The sequence below is a fragment of the Tursiops truncatus genome, chromosome 2 (assembly GCF_011762595.2).
Source record: "Tursiops truncatus isolate mTurTru1 chromosome 2, mTurTru1.mat.Y, whole genome shotgun sequence".
In the NCBI taxonomy this organism is placed as follows: domain Eukaryota; kingdom Metazoa; phylum Chordata; class Mammalia; order Artiodactyla; family Delphinidae; genus Tursiops; species Tursiops truncatus.
In genome coordinates this window covers 73,595,352-73,617,099 of record NC_047035.1, presented here as the reverse complement: position 1 = coordinate 73,617,099, position 21,748 = coordinate 73,595,352, and the positions used below count along the sequence as shown (strand labels likewise).

Here is a 21,748-nt window from a genome sequence, read left to right as displayed (position 1 = left end):
TTAAGAACGTGGACTCTGGGACTTCCCTGGTGGCGCAGTGGTTAAGAATCTGCCTGCCAATGCAGGAGACATGGGTTCGAGCCCTGGTCCGGGAAGATCCGGACATGCCGTGGAGCAACTAAGCCCGTGCACCACAACTACTGAGCCTGCATGCTGCAACTACTGAAGCCCACGTGCCTAGAGCCTGTGCTCCGCAACAAGAGAAGCCACCACAATAAGAAGCCCGTGCACCGCAACTAAGAGTAGCCCCCGCTTGCTGCAACTAGAGAAAGCCCACGTGCAGCAACGAAGACCCAACAGGTCCAAAAATAAACAAATTAAATTAAAAAAAAACAAACAAACATGGACTCTGGGGTCTGACTGCCTGGGTGCAAATCCTGGCTTTGCCACTTATTAGATACATGACCTGGGCAAGGCACTTAACCTCTGTGTTGACTTTCTTCTGTGTCTCAACTCCTTCAACGGTAGCATAGGAAAAATAATGTTACCTACCTGCTAGGGTTGAAGTAAAGATTAAATGTAAAAGTCTATGTAAAGTGCTTAGGACAGTGCCTGCCCTGAGTAAGGGCTCAGTAAATAGTTATAGCTAATTTTCATGACAAATATGCCAGGGAATAGAGGCTCAGAAAGAAAGGCTGAGTAACTTGCTAAGTGCTACCCATGTAGTAAGTAGTCAAGTGGACATGGGTCTGATCTAGCCCAGCCCTCTCTCTACCTCATCAACTGCTTTTTTTGTTTGTTTAGTTGGGTTGTTTTGGTCACCACCTGTTCTTGCTTCCTGCTCTACAGCAACTCACATGTGCAACCAGATACCTGGGAACACAAGTGCCCACAGATGCAGATCTGCCAGATACAGTCTTACATCATAGTCACTAAGGGCGGAGGAAAGGGGGTGGAGGAAGGCTGAAGTAGGCATGAAATATTTTTTAGTGACTAGTAATCCTGAAACTGGGAAATCTGAGTCAAGCCGACTTAAGGGATGAAGCGAGTCTCAAAATCTGCCTCCATGAAGGTGGGGCCTGGTTTTGGAAAGAGGACAGGAAGGGCATTTCAGGCATGTGTTGTGACAGACTTAGCTGGCAGGCAGGCAGGCAGGCAGAAGCTGAACCAGGTGCCTTTGGAGATAAGAGCAATGGAAACAAGACAAACCTCTTGCTTTAAGGCAAAAGGAGGTGTCAGGAGTTATATCCTGTGTGGGATAAGTGGGAACCATGCTGGTGTCTGAGGGCCACAATCTGAATGACATTTGAGGAGGGGATTTTACTGCCTTCTACGTAGAGAAAAGAACAAGTAATAACCGAGTACTGACTGAGCCTCAGACATCCTATTTGATGTTCTCACTACCTATGTGAAGTAGGTATTATGATTTTACAGTGAGGACCAATGCATACAGTGGGTTCACAGAGGTTAAGTTGCTTGCCCAAGGTCACACAGCTGGGAGGAAACCAAGTCCCCCTAAAACCGAGTTCCCTTACCAAGTTTATGATGAATCTATCGAAAATTTTATTCCTTTTTTGGTCCCCTCTGACCTTGATCCTGTGCTAATTGAACACTAACCAACCAGAGTCAGATGACTAAAGTTGCTGCTGTCGATAACAGAAGATGTCAGCATGGGCACAGGTAGTAATTCTACCCAGCAGAAAATGGGGACCCCAGGAGGCAGAGATGAGGGACCCACAAACAAGCTCTGGTAGAGGCATGGTGAGGGCAGGACTGGGGATGTGGGGCAAAGAATCCTCACTGGCCGAGTGAAGGAAAAAATAGACTATGAAGAGAGGTTCTGTGACCTTGAAGCCAATATTAATAATGACTAAATTCTGTACAGCCATGATAAGAAGAAACTGAAATTCTGCCCAAGGTCACACAGCTTGTAAGTGATAAGAGCCTGGTCTCACTCTGGGGGGCAGGGTGCCCTTCAGAGGACAACTAAATCACCCTTTATACACACACAATAAAGTTTGCTACTTCTCTAAATTGAACAAACCAACCAACTGACCCTGGCTGTCTGATTCCAGAAGACACGCTTACTCACTTTCCCTCCGCCTGGCTTGCCCACCGTGCTCTGCTGCAACCGGCAAAGGCCCAGAGTGTGTGGGAGAGTGAGGGGGTGTGGAAGTGTCACAAGACTTCTGGAAAGCTGGGGTGGGTGTGCTGGAGGGCCAGGTGGGGGAGGGAGTTCCACTCAGAGGAACTCAGACCTGATGGTCTGGATCTTCCCGGGGCCATAGTTCCGCAGGGTATCAAGTGAGCAGTGGTTAGATGTTTGCATGGGAGCGCACCGGGCACTTGAGAGGAAATCAAATGCTGGGAAGGCTGAGGGTCAGCTTAAGTTGCAGTAAAGGAGTTGCAAGGGCAAGAGCAGAGCCTGGCACCTGCTGCTCAGCAGAAAGGGCAGGGTTGAAGTTTCCCCATGCGTGAGCAGAAGTGCCCATTTCTTACTTCTTGCCACATGGACCCTCCTCTCCCCCAGCTTCCTGACCTTCTCTCTAACCTTGACCACCACAGAACAGGACATCAGAGCTGGAGAGGGCTCGACAGATCATCTGGCTCCCGTTCACCTCCCAGCGGCAGGTGGTGACATGAAACCACATACACGTTGGCGGCAGAGCCAGAGTTGGAAACCAGGTTTCCCAGTGATTATCATAGAGCTTTTGCACCCATCAGCTCCATGTCAGGATATGTTGAGGGACAAAATGGTTAACTGTGGGTAGGCTGATAGGATAGTAGATATAACTGGTAGGATATTCATCTCCAAATAATAGTGGTTAATGTGTGTTTGTCAACTTGGAGAGAAGTCCCTAGTGGTGGCACTTTTCAGTGATATGTTGGATGAGCACACAGTGCCATTCTCATAATTGAAGGTAGCTAACATGTAGTTGGGAGGAATGCTGGATGATGGAATCTGGATCTAAACATAATTTGAGGGCCCATATTTGACCAGATAGCACTGAATAGTGACAGAGGTACAATCTGGTTCTTTGGTCCTCAAATCATCCTCTCACAAGAGCATGATGTGTGGGCAATGGAATAACACCAGTGTGTGCAGACAGGGAGGTTCTGGTTGGCATAGGGCTGGTAAGAGTTGACTCCTTGCCAGAAGCACTGACCTGACTTTGAGCTGCACGAAGAGAGCTTTAGGACCCAGAATGATGGGGTGCAGAGGCCCCAAATCTGTGATGGTCAGACCCTGTTGGGAGTGTCTGGTCCATTTTAAGAGGGACAGGGACAAACAGCAAGGTCCAGAGGGGGCAATCAAGATGGTGAGGAGAGTCCATGACCAGAGAGAGGACATGGGAATGTCGAACTGGGGGAGAGGACTCAAGGGGCAGATGATTGTGGTCTTCAAACTCTTGAAGGGCTGTTAGTTGGAACGGAAGCCACATTGATTCTGTTAATCTTGAGCACAAAGAACAAAGACCAGTGAATGTATATAGCCTTGTTATGGGGGAAGACTTTCTTATAATTAAAGCTGTCCAAAGGTGGAATGGGCCTAAATGAGTGGTGGGGAGCTCACCATCATGGGAGGTAATCAAGCATGTGTTGGTCAACAACCTTGTGAGAATGGGGTAGAGAACATTCAAGGACTAGTATGTTCCCCAAAGTTATGAAGGAATCTGATGCCTGGGATGGCCCAGGGAACCAGAATGACTCAAAGCCCAAGAAGACCCTCTATATTCACCACCTCCCCAGGGTCCTGGGGTCCTTCATACTTGGTCCTCGTGCTTGGATTTTTTTTCTCTCCTTCCTGCTCCCCAGTGCCTTCTGCCGGATTGGGGAAATTCCACGATAGCCAACAGTGCCACCAGGTACCCATAACTGGAGAAGAGGAAGGAACGGACTGGCCAGTCAGAGGGAAGGGCAGGGCCCCAAGTCTCGGCCCAAAAGACAGAAGGGCCCCAGAGGGAAAGTCCCCATGCTAGAGCATCCTGTCTCCCCCAGGGTGTGGCAGGTGCTGACTCAGGTTGGCATCTCTAGGGGAAGAGATGTAGGGAAAGCAACCAGGAAACAGGGCTGAAAAGCTGGAAAATCTTCTTGAACCAGAACTAGAGTCTCTGCACTGCACGGTGGTTGGTGAAGTTGACAGCATTGCCCAGAGCACTGGTGGGACTGGGAACGTGTCTGGCAGGGCCTGGGTGGCAGCCTGTCTGCTGCACAACTCCATGGTATGCCTTGGGCTTGGGGCGTATACACTGTGAGCGGTGCCAGGAGGTAGGCAGTCCTGAGGTTCTAGGCCTGCATGAGAAACAGAAGCCTTGGAACGAAGTGAGACTGCGGGGGCCTAGGGAAGGAAGGGATGCTCTGGCTGGGAGATGAGAGCAGGGGACAGAGGACAGTCCCAGGAAGGAGGAGCTGCTTGCTTTGGGGAGGACCCTGCCCTTACCTCTTCCCTGTTCCATTCATTCATTCAACGGTGACTGAGTGCCCCTGTGCTGGACACCATGCTGGGCACAGAGGCCAAACACGGACACATGGAGCTTATGGTCCTGAGAGGGGCTGTCGCACAGAACCCTCTGAGTGTTGGGAACAGTGTAGAGAGGCAGTCAAGTAATCCTATAAGCAAATGTCAAATTACAGCTCTGCCCTTAGGGAGGTGTGTGTGGTGCTGGGTGAGCTCCTATGGGGGTGGGTGAGGTTTCCCAGGGAAGGGAGCTTGGAGCTGGGGCTGCAGGTATGGGGGAGGAGCCCTGGCTTGGGGCTTGGACACACATCTCCTCTGTGCTTCCCCAGAAGCAGGGCCTGTGTTGCCCTCTTTCAGCTCATCCTGTGGGCGTACAGCCCCTCTGCTTCTGCTCCTGCCATGACCTACCGAGAAGGCTGGTTTGATCGCATGTCTCCTCACCTGCCTGCCCCATGGTCGTTGCTCAACAAACATTTACATAATTCAGCCAGTCAGCCCTTGAGCAGTAATCACTGAGCACCAATACAGCTCACCCCACGGCACTGACCAAGACTGCCAAGGGCCCTGCTCTCGTAGAGCTTACACTCAAGCTGGGGAGACTGACACTGTAGAAGCAAATACACACAAAAGACGATTTCATCAAGTCGTAAGTGCCCCGAGGAAAATTAAACAGGGTATTGAGATAGAGCTGGTGGTGTTCGTAGGGGTCCTGGGAAAGAATGAATGAGTGAATGAATGAATGGTAAGCCATGGTGGTCAGAGCAAGACATGCTGCACCCCACTGGATGGGGCTTAGGAGGGCGAGCTGGGACTCTTAGATCCCAGAGCAGGGAGCTTGGGGCGAGGTGGGGAGGAGGTAGACAGGGAGTGGTGTGGAGCCTCAGAACTCAGTGTAAAGAAGGAGAACGCCTGGAACTGATGACAGAAACAACACTATGTCTCCATGTCCCCTTGGCACCCAGCATGACTCAGGCTTGAGTTCTGAAGGGTGGGGGCAGGGAGGACCTGGAGTTGAGGTTTGGGAAGCTTGCAGGGTTGGCCAGCTTCCCCAGGCCTGCTCCCACAGAGGTCCCTAGTGCTCCCATAGCTGGCAGCCGTGCTACGCAGTCCTCTTCCCAAACCCAGGCCCCTGAGCAGGGGGCAGGGAGCTAAGGTTGAGGCACGAGATAGATGGGCTCCAGGTGAGACATTTACAGCTAGCCTCCTGTTTACACTGCTGAAACCGTGTAACTCTGATTGGGACTTGAACGCATGTGCCGGGACTCAAACCCAGCCTAAACCCAGATTGGGACTTGAACCCACAGTCTTTATTTTATTTTATTTTATTTTTGGCTGTGCTGGGTCTGTTGCTGCACACGGGCCTTCTCTAGCTGCAGTGCACAGGCTTCTCACTGTGGCGGCTTCTCTTGTTGCAGAGCACAGGCTCTAGGCTACGGGCTTCAGTAGTTGTGGCACACGGGCTCAGTAGTTGTGGCTCACGGGCTCTAGAGCTCAGGCTCAGTAGTTGTGGTGCACGGGCTTAGGTGCTCTGCGGCATGCGGGATCTTCCCGGACCAGGGCTTGAACCCATGTCCCCTGCATTGGCAGGTGGATTCTTAACTACTGCGCCGCCAGGGAAGCCCCTGAACCCACAGTCTTTTGAGATCACACGCCTAGTTTCAGGACTTAATGAAGCTCAGGTTCTTGATGTCTCCTTGCTGAAAGAAGTCAGTGAGAGAAAAAGTGATAGGTAAGAAGTGAATTTATTTAGAGAGAAGAAACACACTCCACAGACAGAGTGTGGGCCATCTCAGAACCGGACGCGCAGGCTCAGCGGCCATGGCTCACGGGCCGCAGCCACTCCGCGGCATGTGGGATCTTCCCGGACCGAGTCACGAACCCGTGTCCCCTGCATTGGCAGGCAGACTCCCAACCATTGTGCCACCAGGGAAGCCCTCACTTTTTGATCTTTGATGGTCAGCCTTGGAACTGTCACGGGCGCTGGTGGGTGTGCCATTTAGCATATGCTAATGTATTACAATGAGCATATCATGAGGCTCAAGGTCTACTGGAAGTCAAATCTTCCACCATCTTGGATCTAGTTGGTTCTAACCAGTTTTTGTCATGTCCTATGGCTATGTCATTCTTTTAAAGGTTGTGCCCTGCCCCCTTCCCTCCTATTTCACTTCCAGATAAAAACAACAACAGGAATGGGGTAAAGAGCTGGACTTTGCCTCTCGCAGACACTTTAACAGGAATGGCAGGGGTAGAGAAGAACTGAGCCTTGCCCAGATGGGAGAAGAAGAGACCACACATTTCTCATTCTCGAGGTCAAGGAGACCTTTCCAATTACACATGTGCAGAAAGGCTCCTTGGGGGCCAAAAAGGGAGGGGGCATCACCCCATAGTCGGTGACGTCAGTCTACCCATAGGCCTCTTCACTAGAATCCATCTTGGCTGAGATGCGCATGCACACATGGGAGGACCCTGAGATAAACCAAATATGGACTCAGAGCCAGACAAAGCAAGATGATTGGCCAAAGGAAACCCGGAAGAAATGCCCCATATAAGTGATTCAAACTACCACGAGGGGTGCGACTCTCTGAGTCCACCCGTGTGAGTCTTATTCACATGTACACTTTTTTCCTCCTAATAAACACTTTACTTGTTTCACTACTTTCCATATCTTTGTGGGAATTCATTTCTACAAAGCCAGCAGGCCAGGGGCCTTGTCACTGGCCACCGTCCCTGGTGGTCTAGTGGCTAGGATTCAGTGTTCGCACTGCCGCGGCCTGACTCTAGTCTCTGGCCGGGGAACCGAAATCCTGCTTCAAGCCGCTGCAGGCCGAGGCCACCCGAGATCAAGGTGTAGCCCGTGGGGCTGAGCCAAGGACTGAGGAATACGTGGGGCTGCAGTTCTGGGAGTGTGAGACCTGGGGCACAGCCACTGCCATTAGCTGGCTCAGCCCACCCGCCTCAGGGAGGGAGCGTGGACCCCTCACCAGTGGGTCCCACTGGGCCTGTGAGCTTAGCTGCACCCTGGGTGGCTTGGACACTTTAAGCACTATTCTGTTCTGACTGCAGGGTTCAAAGGTTCTGTGAATCTGTGTTGGGGGAGGAGGAGAAGGGGCCAAAACCCAGCTCCTGTCCTGGGGTTGTGGTGGGGTAGGGGGTTTTCCACCTTATCTAGGGGACCCGATGAGGACATCCACGGCTCTAATACCAGTCAAGAGCCAAGTGAATGTCATAGGTTCCCGAAAAGGGGCAAGAGAAATTGCAGAAGAAACCAGAAGTTTCTAGGACGTTGAAATGAGTTCTTTTTTTTTTTTTTTTTAATTTATTTATTTATTTTTGGCTGCATTGGGTCTTCGTTACTGTGTGTGGGCTTCTCATTGCGGTGGCTTCTCTTGTTGCAGAGCAGGGGTCTAGGGCACGAAGGCTTCAGTATTTGTGGCACACGGGCTTAGTTGCTCCACGGCATGTGGGATCTTCCGGGACCAGGGCTCGAACCCATGTTCCCTGCATTGGCAGGCGGATTCTTAACCACTGCGCCACCAGGGAAGCCCGAGATGAGTGTTGTGGGAAGAATTCTGGCAGGTGGAAATGGGGCTGGGGCTGTTGAGGGGAGCGGGCGGCAAGCCAGGGACCAGAACAACTCGAGCAAACATGCAGAGGAAAGGAAATGTCACATTGAGAGAAGGGCAACTCTGTATTTGGCCAGAGGGGTCCTTGGGCTGAGTGAACTTGGGAATGCTTTCACCATTCTGCCCAACCCCCAACCCTCTGCGCAAAAAAGAAAACTCGTCCAAAACCAAATAACAATAACAACAACAACAACAAAATAAACCAAAAAAACAAGCAGCAGAGGCAGCATGGTGCAGGGGAAAGAGCTCGCACTCTGTAGTCATGTATTTGGTTGAATCCAGACCCTTTCACAGTAAAGACCTGCAACTCTGGACAAGTACCCCAACTTTCCTAAGCCTCAGTCTCCTCAGCTGTAAGAGAGTACAGTACCTCATATGGCAGGTGAAAAAGATGAAGTCTGGGGCTTCCCTGGTGGTGCAGTGGTTGAGAGTCTGCCTGCCGATGCAGGGGACACGGGTTCGTGTCCCTGTCCGGGAAGATCCCACATGCCGAGGAGCGGCTGGGCCCATGAGCCATGGCCGCTGAGCCTGCGTGTCCGGAGCCTGTGCTCTGCAACGGGAGAGGCCACAACAGTGAGAGGCCCGCGTACCGCAAAAAAAAAAAAAAGATGAAGTCTGACCTAGGCAGAGTGTTTAGGTCATTGCTGCTCTCATTAAACACGAATTCTCTCAGCCCCTACAGCGCCTCGAGTCTCTGGCTGGCTCGGCTGTGTTAGAGTGACAGCGAAAGCCCGGAGCCCAGTTGCGTTTCCTTCTCTTGCACCAGCCCCTCCAGGGCTGCTGGAGTAGTATCTGTTCGTGGAGTTCCAGCTTTGCCTGTTTCTTCTGGAACCACCTCTCCAATGAAGGGGGAGACAAGACTTGCCTGTCGAGGATGGGAGCATATATGTTCATACTGGTAACAGAAATGGCGCAAAGCTGACCCCACTTCATCCCTCTGCCTCTTTCCCAGCATTCCTCGCAGCCTCCTCCATTTCAAGGGCTTAAGGAAGGGTCCTTTTCTTTCCCAGATTCCCCCATTATCAAGTTAAGCACAGCCGGATTCCAGGTCCTCTCCTCTTCTGGCACACAAGTTGCCAGGCAGGCCCTGTGACCCCTTGACCTTGTTCCCAGTGAGCCTGCACTGGGCCCTGGCGGGAGCTGGCCCACTTCTGAGCTCTGCAGGTGCCTCTGTGCAGAGGGCAGTGGCATCCATCCATCCATCCAGAGAAGGTCCCGCCTGTGCCCATCCTCAGCCCCTGCTCAGACCTGCCTCTGCAGCTCAACATGAACCAGGCCAGCCTGGTTAAACAGGAGGTAATAAAGCTCTGTGGATGATCCCTGGGCGGGGGCCCCCAAGAAAGGTGTGTGTGTAGGAGAGCTAGCCAAGGTGACTGTCCCAGAGGGAATCAGGACAGATCGAGATGGGCAAGGACGCCTTTGGTTGCTGGAGGCAGGAACTGAGGCAGAGGTGAGGTTTTGCAGAGAAAGGCAGGGGTAAGAATGTTCTAATACCCCCAGGAAGGTGAAACCTGAAGGGAACAAGAGTTGTCTGTGGCCCAGGGAGCAGCCTGGCTGCCCACCCCTCCCACCCCTTTGAGTCCCCACCCTGGGTCTCATCATGGCTGTCTAATTGTTTCACGGTGATAACTGAAAGCACTTTGAGAGCCAGACCTTTGTCTTCTAAAGCTTGCCTGTGCCCATCTGCCTCGCCCTGCCCAGGGCTGGGCAAGGAGGAGGCTGCAACAAAAGCCAGCTGACTGGGAGATGGAAGGGGAGGGAGAAAATTGTGTGGAGGGCCCGGGGGGAAGGGCAGGTGAGGGGGCCCCGAGGGGCTAGGAGGAGCGGCGGAAGGATGGGAGGCCAGAGAGGACACAGGCCGAAGGTCTGGGGAGGAGGGGTTGTGTGGAGGTGTGGACCAACCTAGGGGGTGAAGACCAGGGACCAGATGGGATGGGGGACAGGCTGCGGCGAAGCAACTTCTGAGGTCATGGCGGGGGCCCTCCCCAGTGACAGGGAGAGCAGGAGCTGAAGGGACCTCATGCAACATGCAAAACAGTGGGGGTCATGGGTGGGTAGGAGCCAGGATGAGGAGGGAAAAAGGGTGGGTCTGGGCCCGACCATCTCACCTTGATTTGTCTATTAGGCTGGGCTCCTCTGGGGCCTTGTGTGTGCTCTTCATTCCCCATGCCTGAATCCTCACACCACTGTCACTCACATCACCCAAAGGGACTTTCAGGAGCCGATGGGAAGTCCTCCTCCGTGACTCGTCCCGGAAGCTGGCATCTGAGATGCCATGGTTCAGGCCTGCTTCCATCACCTTGTTTTGTTTCAGCCAATCGGTCAGAGCTACATCCCTGGGGACTCCTTGGGAGCAGAAGCTCCACAGTTGGCCTCACTTTGGCACACCTAACCCTTGGGCAGTTGCCTTAGGAAAGAAGAATCCACTTCAGGCGTGACGTGCATCTCACAGGTGCAGTGTGGGTCCGCTTCTGAGGAGGCCAGGGCTGGTCAGGCTGATGAGGCTGGGCTCCTTGGCACCGCCACTGCTTCTCTGCAGCCATTTTCCTCCACTCTTTAGGCCCTCAGTTGCTCTTTCTCTTACCCTCTCTGCTAGCGGGGTAGGGAAGTTGTGGGTAATGGGAGCACCTGCCTAACAACGTGAGAAGGGGTGGGGCCTGTGGGCCAGGGCTGCTCCTTGCTTAGAAGTGTAGAACACAAGGGCCATAATGGCCTCAGAGACTGGAAAATACAACCCCTTAGCTGGAGAAAGAGAGGCCCAGATTTGCACGCAGTCAAATCTCTTCTCTGAAATATGCTTAGCTCTCTGCTTGTACAGGCGTGGGCTTTCTCTATGGCTACCCAAGAATATGGTAGTGCTGGCTGCCTCTGGGTTGGGACTGGGCACTAGTGAGCAGGGATAGGAGGGGGGACTTCTCACTGTACACCTTTATATACCTTTTGGATTCTGACCCATGTGAATGTCACCTTTTAGAAATGTAAATTTTAAAATGCTAATCAAAAATCTCTTCTCCATCCTTCCCTGGGCTCCCTTAGGGGATTAAGCATCTTCTGGGGATCGGCCAAGTCCCTAGATTTGCTCTGGTAGGGGTAGGGGCTGTATCTCAGCCAGCCCGTGTCTCACCACGGCTGATTTCCTTCACAACTCAGGCACATTCTTTTCTTCTCTGTGCCTGCTGCTGCTTTCACGGCCCCCATGCCAGTGGTAACAGCACGGCAGTCCTGCACCAGCCCCACCTCCCTTCCTACAGGTCCTGTCTATTGACTCTGCCTCCTACAATCTCTCCTCAGCCCACACCTCCGCTGCCATCACATCCCGGGATATTGGCCAGCCTCTGGGCAGCTCTTCTGATGCCTGCCTGTCCTCCCTCTGGTCCATCCTCCCCACACCTCAGCCCCAGCAAGCTTCCTCAAATACAGATCAGTGCACACTCCTCTCTTGCTTAAACCCTCCTGTAGCTTACAGTGTTAATGCTCTGTCCAGATCCCCTCGGATGCCCTTTTCCATTTTTGTGCATGACACCCCCTTCAATGTGTTTTCAAGGTCGACACCTGCAGCTCCTCTTGGAAGGCTGCCCATGACCTCCTGGAGCTGCTTTGCCCTGCCTGGCCCCACCTGGGCCAAAGTGTGACTGGTGACTGCTCAATGGTGGTGGTGGGGAATGAAAGCCTGGCTCCCTTGTCCCAGGCAGGGCTACCCTGAGGCCTTATACTCCAGTGCTCTCCCCTGGGCTCTGAGGGAAGCCACCCTCCACGGCTGAACTGGAGCTCTTGCTTGGCTTCTCCCCCTCCACCCAGCTCCCCGGGGAGCACTTCCTTAATAGTCACTCAGCATCTAAGATGAATCCCTCGCGTGGAAACCTACTGCCCACAATTTAAATCTTAATCACTGTTCTTTACTCATCTCCTTTCTCCCTGGAAACTTATCCCATACCACATCTACACTTACGTCATACCAACTTCTAGCTGTCCTGCACCATTTCGTGTCTCAGTACCTGCCTTTTTTTTTTTTTACAGTTAGAAAAAACGACCCCCCCTCCCACCTTCTCTCTTCCCATTCTTTAAGTCTCTGGTCAGTATCACTTCCTTCACTCTCCTAATGGAGCCAGTTGCTCCCTCCTGTACTGTCAGGGTACTGTGTAAACTTACTATAGCACCCATCTCACCAAATTGAACTAGTCTTCTCTGGTGCCTAGTATGGTGCTGGGCAGAATGCAGGTGTCAAATAAATGTTTTCTGAATGAATACTAATCCCCCAAATGTCCTAAGACTCTGCTATTGGGTTTCTCAGATCTTGAATCTCTTCCACCTCCAATCAACACTCACTGTCCATGTTTCAGACTCTCAGAGCTCGACTCCATTGTTTGTGTTTCTAAGATTAATTAAGTCTTGTTGGAGGGAGGCAGTGTGGTATCTCTTAAAGAACACTGCTCCCTCCGGCTTCTTGAGATAACCAGGGCTGAGGCTGAACTCTGCGTTGATGTACTCTTGGGGACCCAGTTCACTCACTTCCTAAGGTAAGTCGAAGGTCCAGCTGACTTCTAAGGTCTTCCAGGGCTGAATGAAAGTCCTCTGTGGGTTGAAGCCTGGTCTGTCTTGTTCTCTGCTCTCCCAAAGCCAAGAATGGTGCCTGGTGCAGAGCATACTCTTAAATGTTTGTTAAGAGGAAGAATCGACAATTTTAGTGGCTACATATTGCTTGGTGCATATATGTTATTTCACTTACTTTCCAAAGTGGTGAAGTTAGGATTTGTGCACAGATTTGTATGACTTTGAAGCCCATGTTCTTCCCATGATACCTTGTGGCGTTTAGGGAACAAGGCCCTCACGAAAGGATCTGTTCCAATGATGTTTTTTAAAGATGGGTGTGGAAGGCTGGAGGAGATCCTGAGGTGCTTGTCCTTCTTCTTAAAGCATATAGGCAACTGCTGCTGCCCCTCACCAATCTTAGGGGAATTTAGGGTGGTGAGTGGAAGGCAGTGAGTGGGTGGTGAGGAAATCCGATCACTGCGATCTGAATGGGGTGCCTGGGTAAATGGTGGAATTTAAGTACGCAGTTCTAGTCACACGCTGAGAAGCTGGCTCTCTCTTAAAAAATGGCCTGACTGGCAGCAGCTGTGGACTCCTGTGCCATACATACGCGCACCATAGCTGAATTCAAGCAACCGCCGTCAAGTCACTGACTGCAGGGTTGGAAGAGATGCACCAGCCAGTGAGCCACCCCAGCGCCCACTGGAATAGTAACCAGGGGCGGTCCCCAAAAAGCCATAGGAAGATCACAGCTTCTGCAGACTCTATGGGGAGCCCTCGGAAGCCTCAGCTCTCACCCTGCCCTTTTTGAAGTTTAGAAATTATCTATGCCACTCTGATTTACAGCAGCCATCCAGTTACCTTGATGGCCATCGAGGCTGCTGGTGGGAAGGTACCCTCAGAGTGGCCCTCAGCTCCTCTTTGGAATACACACCCTGTTGCCTTGCCTCGGGCTGGGACAGATCCCCCCCAAGCAGGAAAGGCAGCCCTGAAGGGTTCTTGCAGTCAGTTCTTCCGAAAGCAGTTCAGGTGGTGCTGTCCCAGGAGGGAGGATGTGATGTGCCGGTGTCATCAACTACTCTTCTGCCTCTCACGTGGATCTGGAGAGTACTTTCCTCCCAAATTCCGGGAAACTGTGAACACCAAGGAGCTTGCCCTTCCTGGATTGGGCCTCAACCAGGGATCAGGCCCAGCTAGAAGGCAGCAGGCATCCCTGAAGAGACGGCGGAATGAGGGGGTGGGAAAGCAGTGAGGGACTGGGGTGTGCCTGCTTCTGGCTGTGGAGGACCCTGCTCCCCAGCTGGGGCATGGGAGCCAAAGGGCAGGTGCTCCTGAGATGGGCAGCTCTACAGGGAAGAGGAGCAACAGATATGGAGTAAAGGGGCTTGTGCTGGGGATAGAGATCCTTGAGAACCTACACACTTTGCATACCATTAGGTCTCTCTCTCAAGTACTTAATACCTTCCTGAGCATAGAATCAGCACTTGAAAATAAGTTGAAGGAGAAACGAGACCTTTATTAGCCCCCAGAACATTTTTCAATATGAAGGCAAAAAGTAAAACACAGAGGCAAGGAAGACCTGAAGAAGGACCTATAAAGGCCCCTAGGGCTCAACCAGGGCACACGGCAGAGGCCTTCTCTTCAGATCAAGGGTATGCAGCAGGTGGGCGGGAAAGGTGGCCTTGTTCCACTGCGATAGGCCAACCACTCAGCCCAAAGGGAAGCAGAACTGTGTCAGGCCAGGAGGGTTAGAACTTGCTAGCATAAAGGGTCATAACCCACTTGGGCACTCGGAGGAAGCCAGGCAAGTAGGAGGCCAGCCAGCCCAGGCTGGAGACATGGGAGACAGCGGAGCTCAAAGACAAATAGTCCTGGACGGGGCGGCCTGCGGACCACAGGAAAAGAAGGATTAGACCCTTGCTTCCCACTCCTCGGACACCCCCACCCCAGCTGAGGAGACTGAATGGAAGGTGAGGGAGGAGGGAACAGGGAGAGAGGGCAGGAGAAGGGGTGAGCCAGGTGAGAAGGAAGAGAGGTCCAGGCTGGCTGCTGGGCCAGAGCTCTTACCATCAACGTCCTGCAGGCCGTAGCGCCGCGCCAGGTCACAGGACGGCAGCACCTTCCCGCTTAGGCTCAGGATATTGGGGTCTGTGGGCACACAGACAGCTGAGACGGCCCGGGTGTGGCCCAGGGCACTACCGAGACAGGCTTAGGGACCCAGACTTGTTTCTCTCTGTTTCTAGGAAGGTTCCTGGGCCTCTGGCTCTTGGCCATGTCTCCCAGGATCCAGTTCCTGAGGCTCCCGCACCTCAAACTGGGCATCGGACCCTTTGGGGCTCCAGACGCCAGAGAAAAGAAGGGCATATTCCTGGCTCGGGACCCTGAACTGACTGCCACCACCCTGAAGATCCTCCACGCCCTTTCCTGTTACCAGCCGCCCCCAACCTCTTCACCTGTTGCCAAAGCCACCACACATTTGCCACTCATTTCTGTGGTCTCCGCAGATGAGAAACGAAATTTGAACTGAAACACAGGGGCAGAGAAGTGAAGGGTTAATTTCCAAGAGCACTGCCCAAGTCCCTTCCCTGCTTTCAGCTTCTGTCCAGGAGACAGAAGCCCTCATCACTGCACCTGCAGGACTCAGCATCTCAGAAGGTACGGGAATCATTCCTCCCCACATCCAGTGAGCCCTGTACCCCAGGACCAGGACCAACTGCCTTTCCTAAGTGGAAGGATGTAGGGTTGTCAATTATGTCTGGGCCTTCTAGATTAGTTCAGAGCAGAGGTCAAGGGCATGGGCTTTGGAGCTGTATAATCTTTCCACTTATGGCACATGTGACCTTGAGCAAGTTTCTTAGCCTCCCTGAGTTTCAGTTTCCCCGTCTGTGAAATGGAGACACCGTCTCCCTTACAGAAGAAAAGGACATAATGTGTGTCAGTGCTCAGCCCTGCGCCTGCCGCGACAAGCACCTGGGTATTTACTCTGTTGTTACTGTCTTGCGGTTGGAGGATGTGGGGATGGAGTGGCTGATCCCCACATTTTCTGCCACCCTCGCCCTCCCCTTGCCAACCTGCTCAACAAGGGGATCAGCAGTGTTCTCCTCCTTCATCACGTGCTCCTTCAGCAGTTCTGTCTGCACCAACCCTGGCCAAAGCGACACGTAGCTGACCCCGTGGCACCGCAGCTCCTGGGCACAGTCAGCAGCCAGCCTGTCGCACTGCAGAGGGACAGAAGGCCAGGTGGGAGCCAGGGCACCTGGTCATGTCACCTCCCTCCCCTGCCTTCCCTGCTTCCACCGAGGATGCCCCAACCTCCTGGCCTTCCCAGGAGCCCTGTCTCAGCTGTCCACCTTCCCCAGTGCACTGCCTAGGCTGGCCAGCTGAGAGGAGCCCAGGCAAAGGAACCATCCATGCAGGGGCAGAGGAAGAGGTGAGGGTCAGTCAGCCTCACCACTCTGACTACCGGGGACTGTCTCTCCTGAGCTATGGGTACCACGACTGTCCCCAACCCCTGTGCCAGTGGGTCCTCACCGCAGCTTTGCCCACGCCATAGGGGACGTTGAAGAAATACTGCAGCCCACCAATGGAGGAGATGACCACGATGAGCCCCCGGCCAGCTGGTACCATCAGCCGTGCCCCATACACAGAGCATAAGTAGTGGCCTCTAGAAGGTGGGGCAAAGAAGAAGGAATGAACCACATTCAGGGCTGTCTCGGGAAGTTTCTTCTGCCCCCTAATGGCTTCTGATCCAGGAGAAGGCCGCAAACCTGGTGAATCAAGGGCCTGAGGCCACATTCTGAGAGGGACATGGGTAATATTAACCACCGAAGGTTAAGAAACAGCAATCTGTAGAAGACTGTAATGGAAGAAAAGCACTCTGTCATGACAGCAATAACAAAGCTAAAATAGCTCAGGGGATAAAACATAATAAATGTATAGGATCTACAAGGAAAAACTATAAAGTTCTGCTTAATATAAAAGAACAAGTACAGACATAATTTGCTTAGAAGAATCAACATGTAAAACATCAGTTCTACTTAAACTAATGCACAGGTCCAGTCAATGGGAGTTATATCTCAGTAAGACTCCTGGAGAGATCAACAGAACAATCTAAAGCTCAGTGAGAATAGATGTGTAAGAAGAGCCAGGAAAATTCTGAAAAAGGAAGAGTAACATCGTGTCGGTGAGGGGGATATGCTCCCCTCACCCAACCAACCTGCGTTAAAATGTACAATGAGGGGCTTTCCTGGTGGCGCAGTGGTTGAGAGTCCGCCTGCCGATGCAGAGGACACGGGTTCGTGCCCCGGTCCGGGAAGATCCCACGTGCCGCGGAGCGGCTGGGCCCGTGAGCCATGGCCACTGAGCCTGCGCGTCCGGAGCCTGTGCTCCGCAATGGGAGAGGCCACAACAGTGAGAGGCCCGCGTACCACAAAAAAAAAAAAAAAAAAAAAAAAAAGTACAGTGACATAATAGTTAAAAAAATGCAGGACTGGCATAATAATACATAAGTAAGTCAATGAAACAAAATACTCAATAATTAATCCAAGTGTAAAGGAGAATTCAGCGAATTACAAACGGAACATTTCAAACCAATGGGGCGAGATGGACCACACAATAAATGGATTTGGAACAACTGGTCAGTTATTTAGTGGGTGGGATTTGTTCTCCACCTCATTTACTGTTTTAAAATGCATTCTCAAAATATTTGAATATAAAAAAATAAGTGCACAAAAGCACTAAAAGAAAGCATGACAATGTGTTCATAAACTTGAGGTAGGGAAAACTTGTCTCAGTATCACACCTAGATAGAACTGTGACTTCTTAACAGTAAAACATATATATAGAGAGAAAGATGTACAAATACATACATGTGTACACAATTAAGTATACATAGCTGAGGAGAGCATACATGCAAACAATGAGTAATAAATTGAGAAAGATATTTGTAAAACACATCAAAGGAATCTAAAGATCTTGTACAAAGATCTCTTATAAATTGATGTGAAAAGAATAACTTAGTAACACAACTCACAAAAGAATCAAGAACCAATAAAAAGTGAAAAAAAAAAGCTCAACTTCACAAATAATAGAGAAGTGTAAATTAAAAAACACCTTCAGATATCTTTGGCCTATTAGATGGCGAAACTTGCCTGACCTCGTGGCCTGATATTGTCTAGTATGATTGAGGACACGGGGAAACAGATATCCTCCTTCACTGTTGTGAGATTATAAATTGGTGGGGTCTTTTTAGAGGACAGTTTGACAATGCTTATTAAAATCTTTAAGAAGTCATATTTTTTGACCTAATTATTTTCCACTGTTGCAACAAATAAGGGATTAGATAAATAAATTATGGTATCTCTTCCTAGTGGAATATTTAAATGCATGGTAGAATATATACTAGGCTATTAACAGTAGCTATATCTCAGGCAAAAGAGGAAGCAGTGGTGACTAGGGGAATAAGATTGTACTGGTCTTCACAGTATATTTTTAAAAAAATAACACACATACTTGGTAACCAGTATCGCAAGGGAAACAGGACCCTCCAAATGAAAACAAGTAGAGTATGGTATCAAAAGAAAGCCTGACCTCAGGCAATGCAGAAGAAAGGCACAGTAAATGTGAATGTGTGTGTGGGAGGTGAAAGGAGATGTTGGTGCACTTCCAGGAGGCTCACAGAGTGACCTTCACCTTGGAGAATTCATCAGAGCTCCAGGGCGGTGTCCAGGCCTTTGCTTCACAGGCTCAAAACCCTGACCAGCAGGAGATGAGAGTGTGGAAGGCCCCTCTCTTTGGAGGGTTAAGGATATGGGTGTTGCCAATTTCTAGCTTTTTGGGTTTTCTTTCTTTTTTTTTTTTGGCCATGCCATGTGGCATGCGGGATCTTAGTTCCCCAACCAGGGATTGAACCCATGCCCTCTGCAGTGGAAGGGTGGAGTCTTAACCACTGGACTGCCAGGGAAGTCCGGGTTTTCTTTTCTTGATTGTTGGCTGACCATCCCCCTCTGTCCTCACAACCTTTATTCCACTTGGGAAATGACAAGTGGATTCTAATCCTGCTTCCCTGGGGTTGCCGCTAGAAGCCCTGAGTGTCCTTAGACGCTTCAGAAGTAGATTTGCATATAATCTCTTGGTGACTCCCACAGGTGGCTGATCACATCCATGCAGTGTAGTTTCTGAGAGGGTACCCTCTTTCCAACAATAAACACAGACCTAACTGATGTATGTCATGCTGGGTGAACTCTTAATGCGGTGTTTCATCTCACTCCTTTGCCAGATGTATGTGTAACCCCATGACACCCCTGCCCTCCCAACTTGGACTTGGGAGTACCCTTGCCTGTGGGTCTGGAGTGAGGAGGGAAAGGCTAAGATAGCTGGCACTCACTCTTCCTTATTGACCTTCTTCTGATCTAAAACAAAACAATTTCTTCCTCTAGCCATCTTCGGAAATACTGACTATAGGTGGCATGCTTTACTGAGGGAAAGAGGCTCCCTTCTGGGTCATGCATTTGGATGGGCAGAAAATGAGGCAGGAGGGAGGGCAAGGGCAAATTCAGATGAAAATTACTGACAGAAACAAGGCAAAAGTTGACATTCCTAGGTACAGATTCACCGGATTAAACTTCTTTAGAGATTAGTGGACAAATGGGATAGAAGGGAGAAGAGAGACAAGATCAGAGGGAAAAGGAGAGGGCACATGGGAAAACGTCTGGGCCCTCAGCTTGGTTGAGTGAGGGGAGCCCAGGCCCTTAGCGGGGTGGCAGGGGAGGCACCTACCTGAGTCCGACGTTGTTGATATCATCCCAGATGGAGGCGGGGCTTTCCCAGAATGCCTTTTTAGGGTTGTTCAGGATCACCTGGAAGACAGGGAGAGTGGTGAATAGGATGCTTTGAAGGCAGGAAGGGGCTGGATAATGGAAGGGATAATGAGTGGGGATGAGGACTCAGGTCAGAGGGAAAGGTCAGGAGTGTGGAGCTGGGGTCAAAGTTCAAAGAGCACCTGGACCCCAGCATAGGCGTTGTTGACCAGCACATCCAGACGCCCCTCCTGTTCTTGATCCACCTGCTCAAACAGGCTTCGCACTTCACTCTCCTGGCTTGAATCACACACCACGGGCACACACCGGCCCCCTCGGGATTGTGCCTGGAGAGGGTTAGAGAGGATATGAGCTTCCCGTCGAACATAGTATGAGACACAACACAGCTCCCCTCAACTCCCAGCGTGGGAGCTGAGAAGGCAATCATAGGACTCACAGCCAGCAGCTGAGGGAACATGGTGGCAATACTGCCCTCTGGTGCCTGTTGGAGGAGTTTCAGGAATGCTAGGTCCTGTCATTGTAGAGTAATGATGATGGGGATCCCAGGTTTAAAATCTATAGACATTTACTGAGGCCTACCATGCGCAAGGCATTGTACTCTGCATGTGGAGGGTGAGGGACAAATTAGGCTTGGAGGCTGCTCTTGAGAAATGAGTATCTATCTTTTTCCTCATTACTAGTCATTTCCATTTCACGTGCCCTTAGCTCCCACTCTTCACCACTCATGTGGAATCCCAACTTAAAATCACAGCCCTCTTACCCTCACTCCACCAACACTTCTGCCTGGTAAATGAGAAATCAAAGTTCTCAGACATGAACTATCTCTACTTCCTGTTCTGCCTCACCCTCTACAAATGTGCCCCCATCCTCTAACTTCAGAGAAAGAACACCTTATTCAAGAACAATCATCATATTCTCCAGATCCATGCTCTGGGTCCCACCCTCTGACCTCCCTGCCTAACTGCTCACCCATATTCCCAGTGCATTCTGGGCACACTTATCACTTACCATATAAATATTAATTACTTTTATCACTTACTGTATTCACATTACATTGAAATGATCCGTTTCTGCCTTAGACTTCCTGCTGGACTCTCTTTTAAAAGCAGAAGTTATGTCTTACTAATTTTGGTAACCCCAGTGCTTCACCCAGTGCCTAGCCTATCAAACACACCCCAGTATTTATTTAACTGAAATTCAGTAGAAAAGTCGAGTGAAAATGTACAAGTCAATAAAGTCTTAACAAAAACAGAGAAAAAGCACAGGTCCACACCTCTTAAGATGCAACTCTAAAATCCCTGAAGCTCTCAAACAGCAAGTTTTTTCATAAAATTCACTTGGTGGCAAAATATAGCCTGATCTGAAGTTACTTATGGGGTTTACTTATCCCACTTTGAGTAAAAATGTTCATGTCTACTGAGGAATATTTTGGTTTCAGGTAAGGGATTAAGAGGGGTGGTTAATGGGAAGGGCTCCCTGAGGTGGTTTCTGCCCCTGGGATCCCAGAAGAAGCACTCACCTCCTGAGCAGTGGCCTGCAGTGTGTCCAGATTGCGGCCAGTGATGTAAACCGTGGCACCTGCTTGGCAGAGCTGCAAAGCGATGCCCCGGCCAATACCCCTGGAAGCACCAGTAACCACGCACACTTGGCCCTTCATGGGAGCTGGCATGACTCACAAGCCAAGGGGTTAAATCTGTGGAAGCAAGGACTTGCTCTGACGGAAGCCTGCAGAGTGTATATGCAGAGGGGGGACCTTGACAATGATAGGAAGGGGAGCCAAGGCTGAGATCCTTTGATGGGAGAGAAGTTTCAGAGGGGGATAACCAGTGCAGGGCCCAGGACAAGGCTGGTTGTCCCTTTTGGGAGGCCAAGGACTGAAGAAGTGGGGCTGTCCAGGAGGGCCACTTACTGAGACTTTCTGAGTGGGGCTGACTGGGTGGGGGACTGTAGCGGGGCGGTCCCTCCCAGCGCGTCCACGCGGAGTTCTGAGCTCTCTGGAGCACTGGCCGCTGGTCCGGAGGCGAGACTTCCGGGTCGGGGGTGGGCGCGAGGCCAAGGGACCCCGAGCCCGAAGTGGAGGGAGCTCGCGCCCCTTACCTGCCACGTGTACTGCTGCTGGAGTTCTCGCGCCGCCTCGTTCTCGAAGTCAAGGACTTTAATTCTGGCCGCGGGAGCGGGACGAGGTGACAACTACGGGGTCAGAGTACGAGGCTGGGGTGGAAGTCCGCGTTCTGACCCAGTTTCCGCTGGCGACGCGGACGGGAGGATCAAAGAGTACCCCGCGGGTCCGGGGCAATGACCGGTGGGAACCAGCACTGGCAAGCGAGAGCTGGGCGATCCTGAAACTCAGCCACTCCCGCCGCGGAGCGGCAGTCGCG

General features: G+C 51.4%; 1 protein-coding gene and 2 long non-coding RNA genes across 4 annotated transcripts; 2 read left to right on the top strand and 1 right to left on the bottom strand.

Moving 5' to 3' along the window:
- Positions 1-3,649: 3,649 nt before the first annotated feature.
- On the top strand, positions 3,650-7,051 carry LOC117311058 (uncharacterized). The gene is made up of 2 exons (XR_004525092.2): positions 3,650-5,045; positions 6,571-7,051. It is a non-coding gene; the product is annotated as an uncharacterized lncRNA (long non-coding RNA).
- Positions 7,052-9,479: 2,428 nt separating this feature from the next.
- LOC141277989 (uncharacterized) lies at positions 9,480-17,844 on the top strand. The gene is made up of 2 exons (XR_012330017.1): positions 9,480-12,539; positions 14,796-17,844. It is a non-coding gene; the product is annotated as an uncharacterized lncRNA (long non-coding RNA).
- DHRS1 (dehydrogenase/reductase 1) lies at positions 14,048-21,695 on the bottom strand. Of its 2 annotated transcripts, XM_004311619.4 has the most exons (9): positions 21,468-21,670; positions 20,890-21,063; positions 19,553-19,696; positions 19,330-19,409; positions 16,084-16,216; positions 15,624-15,770; positions 15,006-15,075; positions 14,620-14,700; positions 14,048-14,437 (listed from the first exon to the last, which is right to left on the bottom strand). In XM_004311619.4, exons 2-9 carry the CDS (start codon positions 21,037-21,039, stop codon positions 14,301-14,303), a joined length of 942 nt encoding a protein of 313 aa, XP_004311667.2. In that variant the 5' UTR covers positions 21,040-21,063; positions 21,468-21,670; the 3' UTR covers positions 14,048-14,300. The 2 variants fall into 2 exon arrangements, with proteins under 2 accessions (XP_004311667.2, XP_073656714.1); XM_073800613.1 differs by lacking the exons at positions 14,048-14,437; positions 14,620-14,700; positions 15,006-15,075; positions 15,624-15,770 and adding exons at positions 16,320-16,408; positions 16,769-16,932 and having other exon boundaries at positions 15,920-16,216; positions 21,468-21,695.
- Between the last annotated feature and the right edge of the window lie 53 nt (positions 21,696-21,748).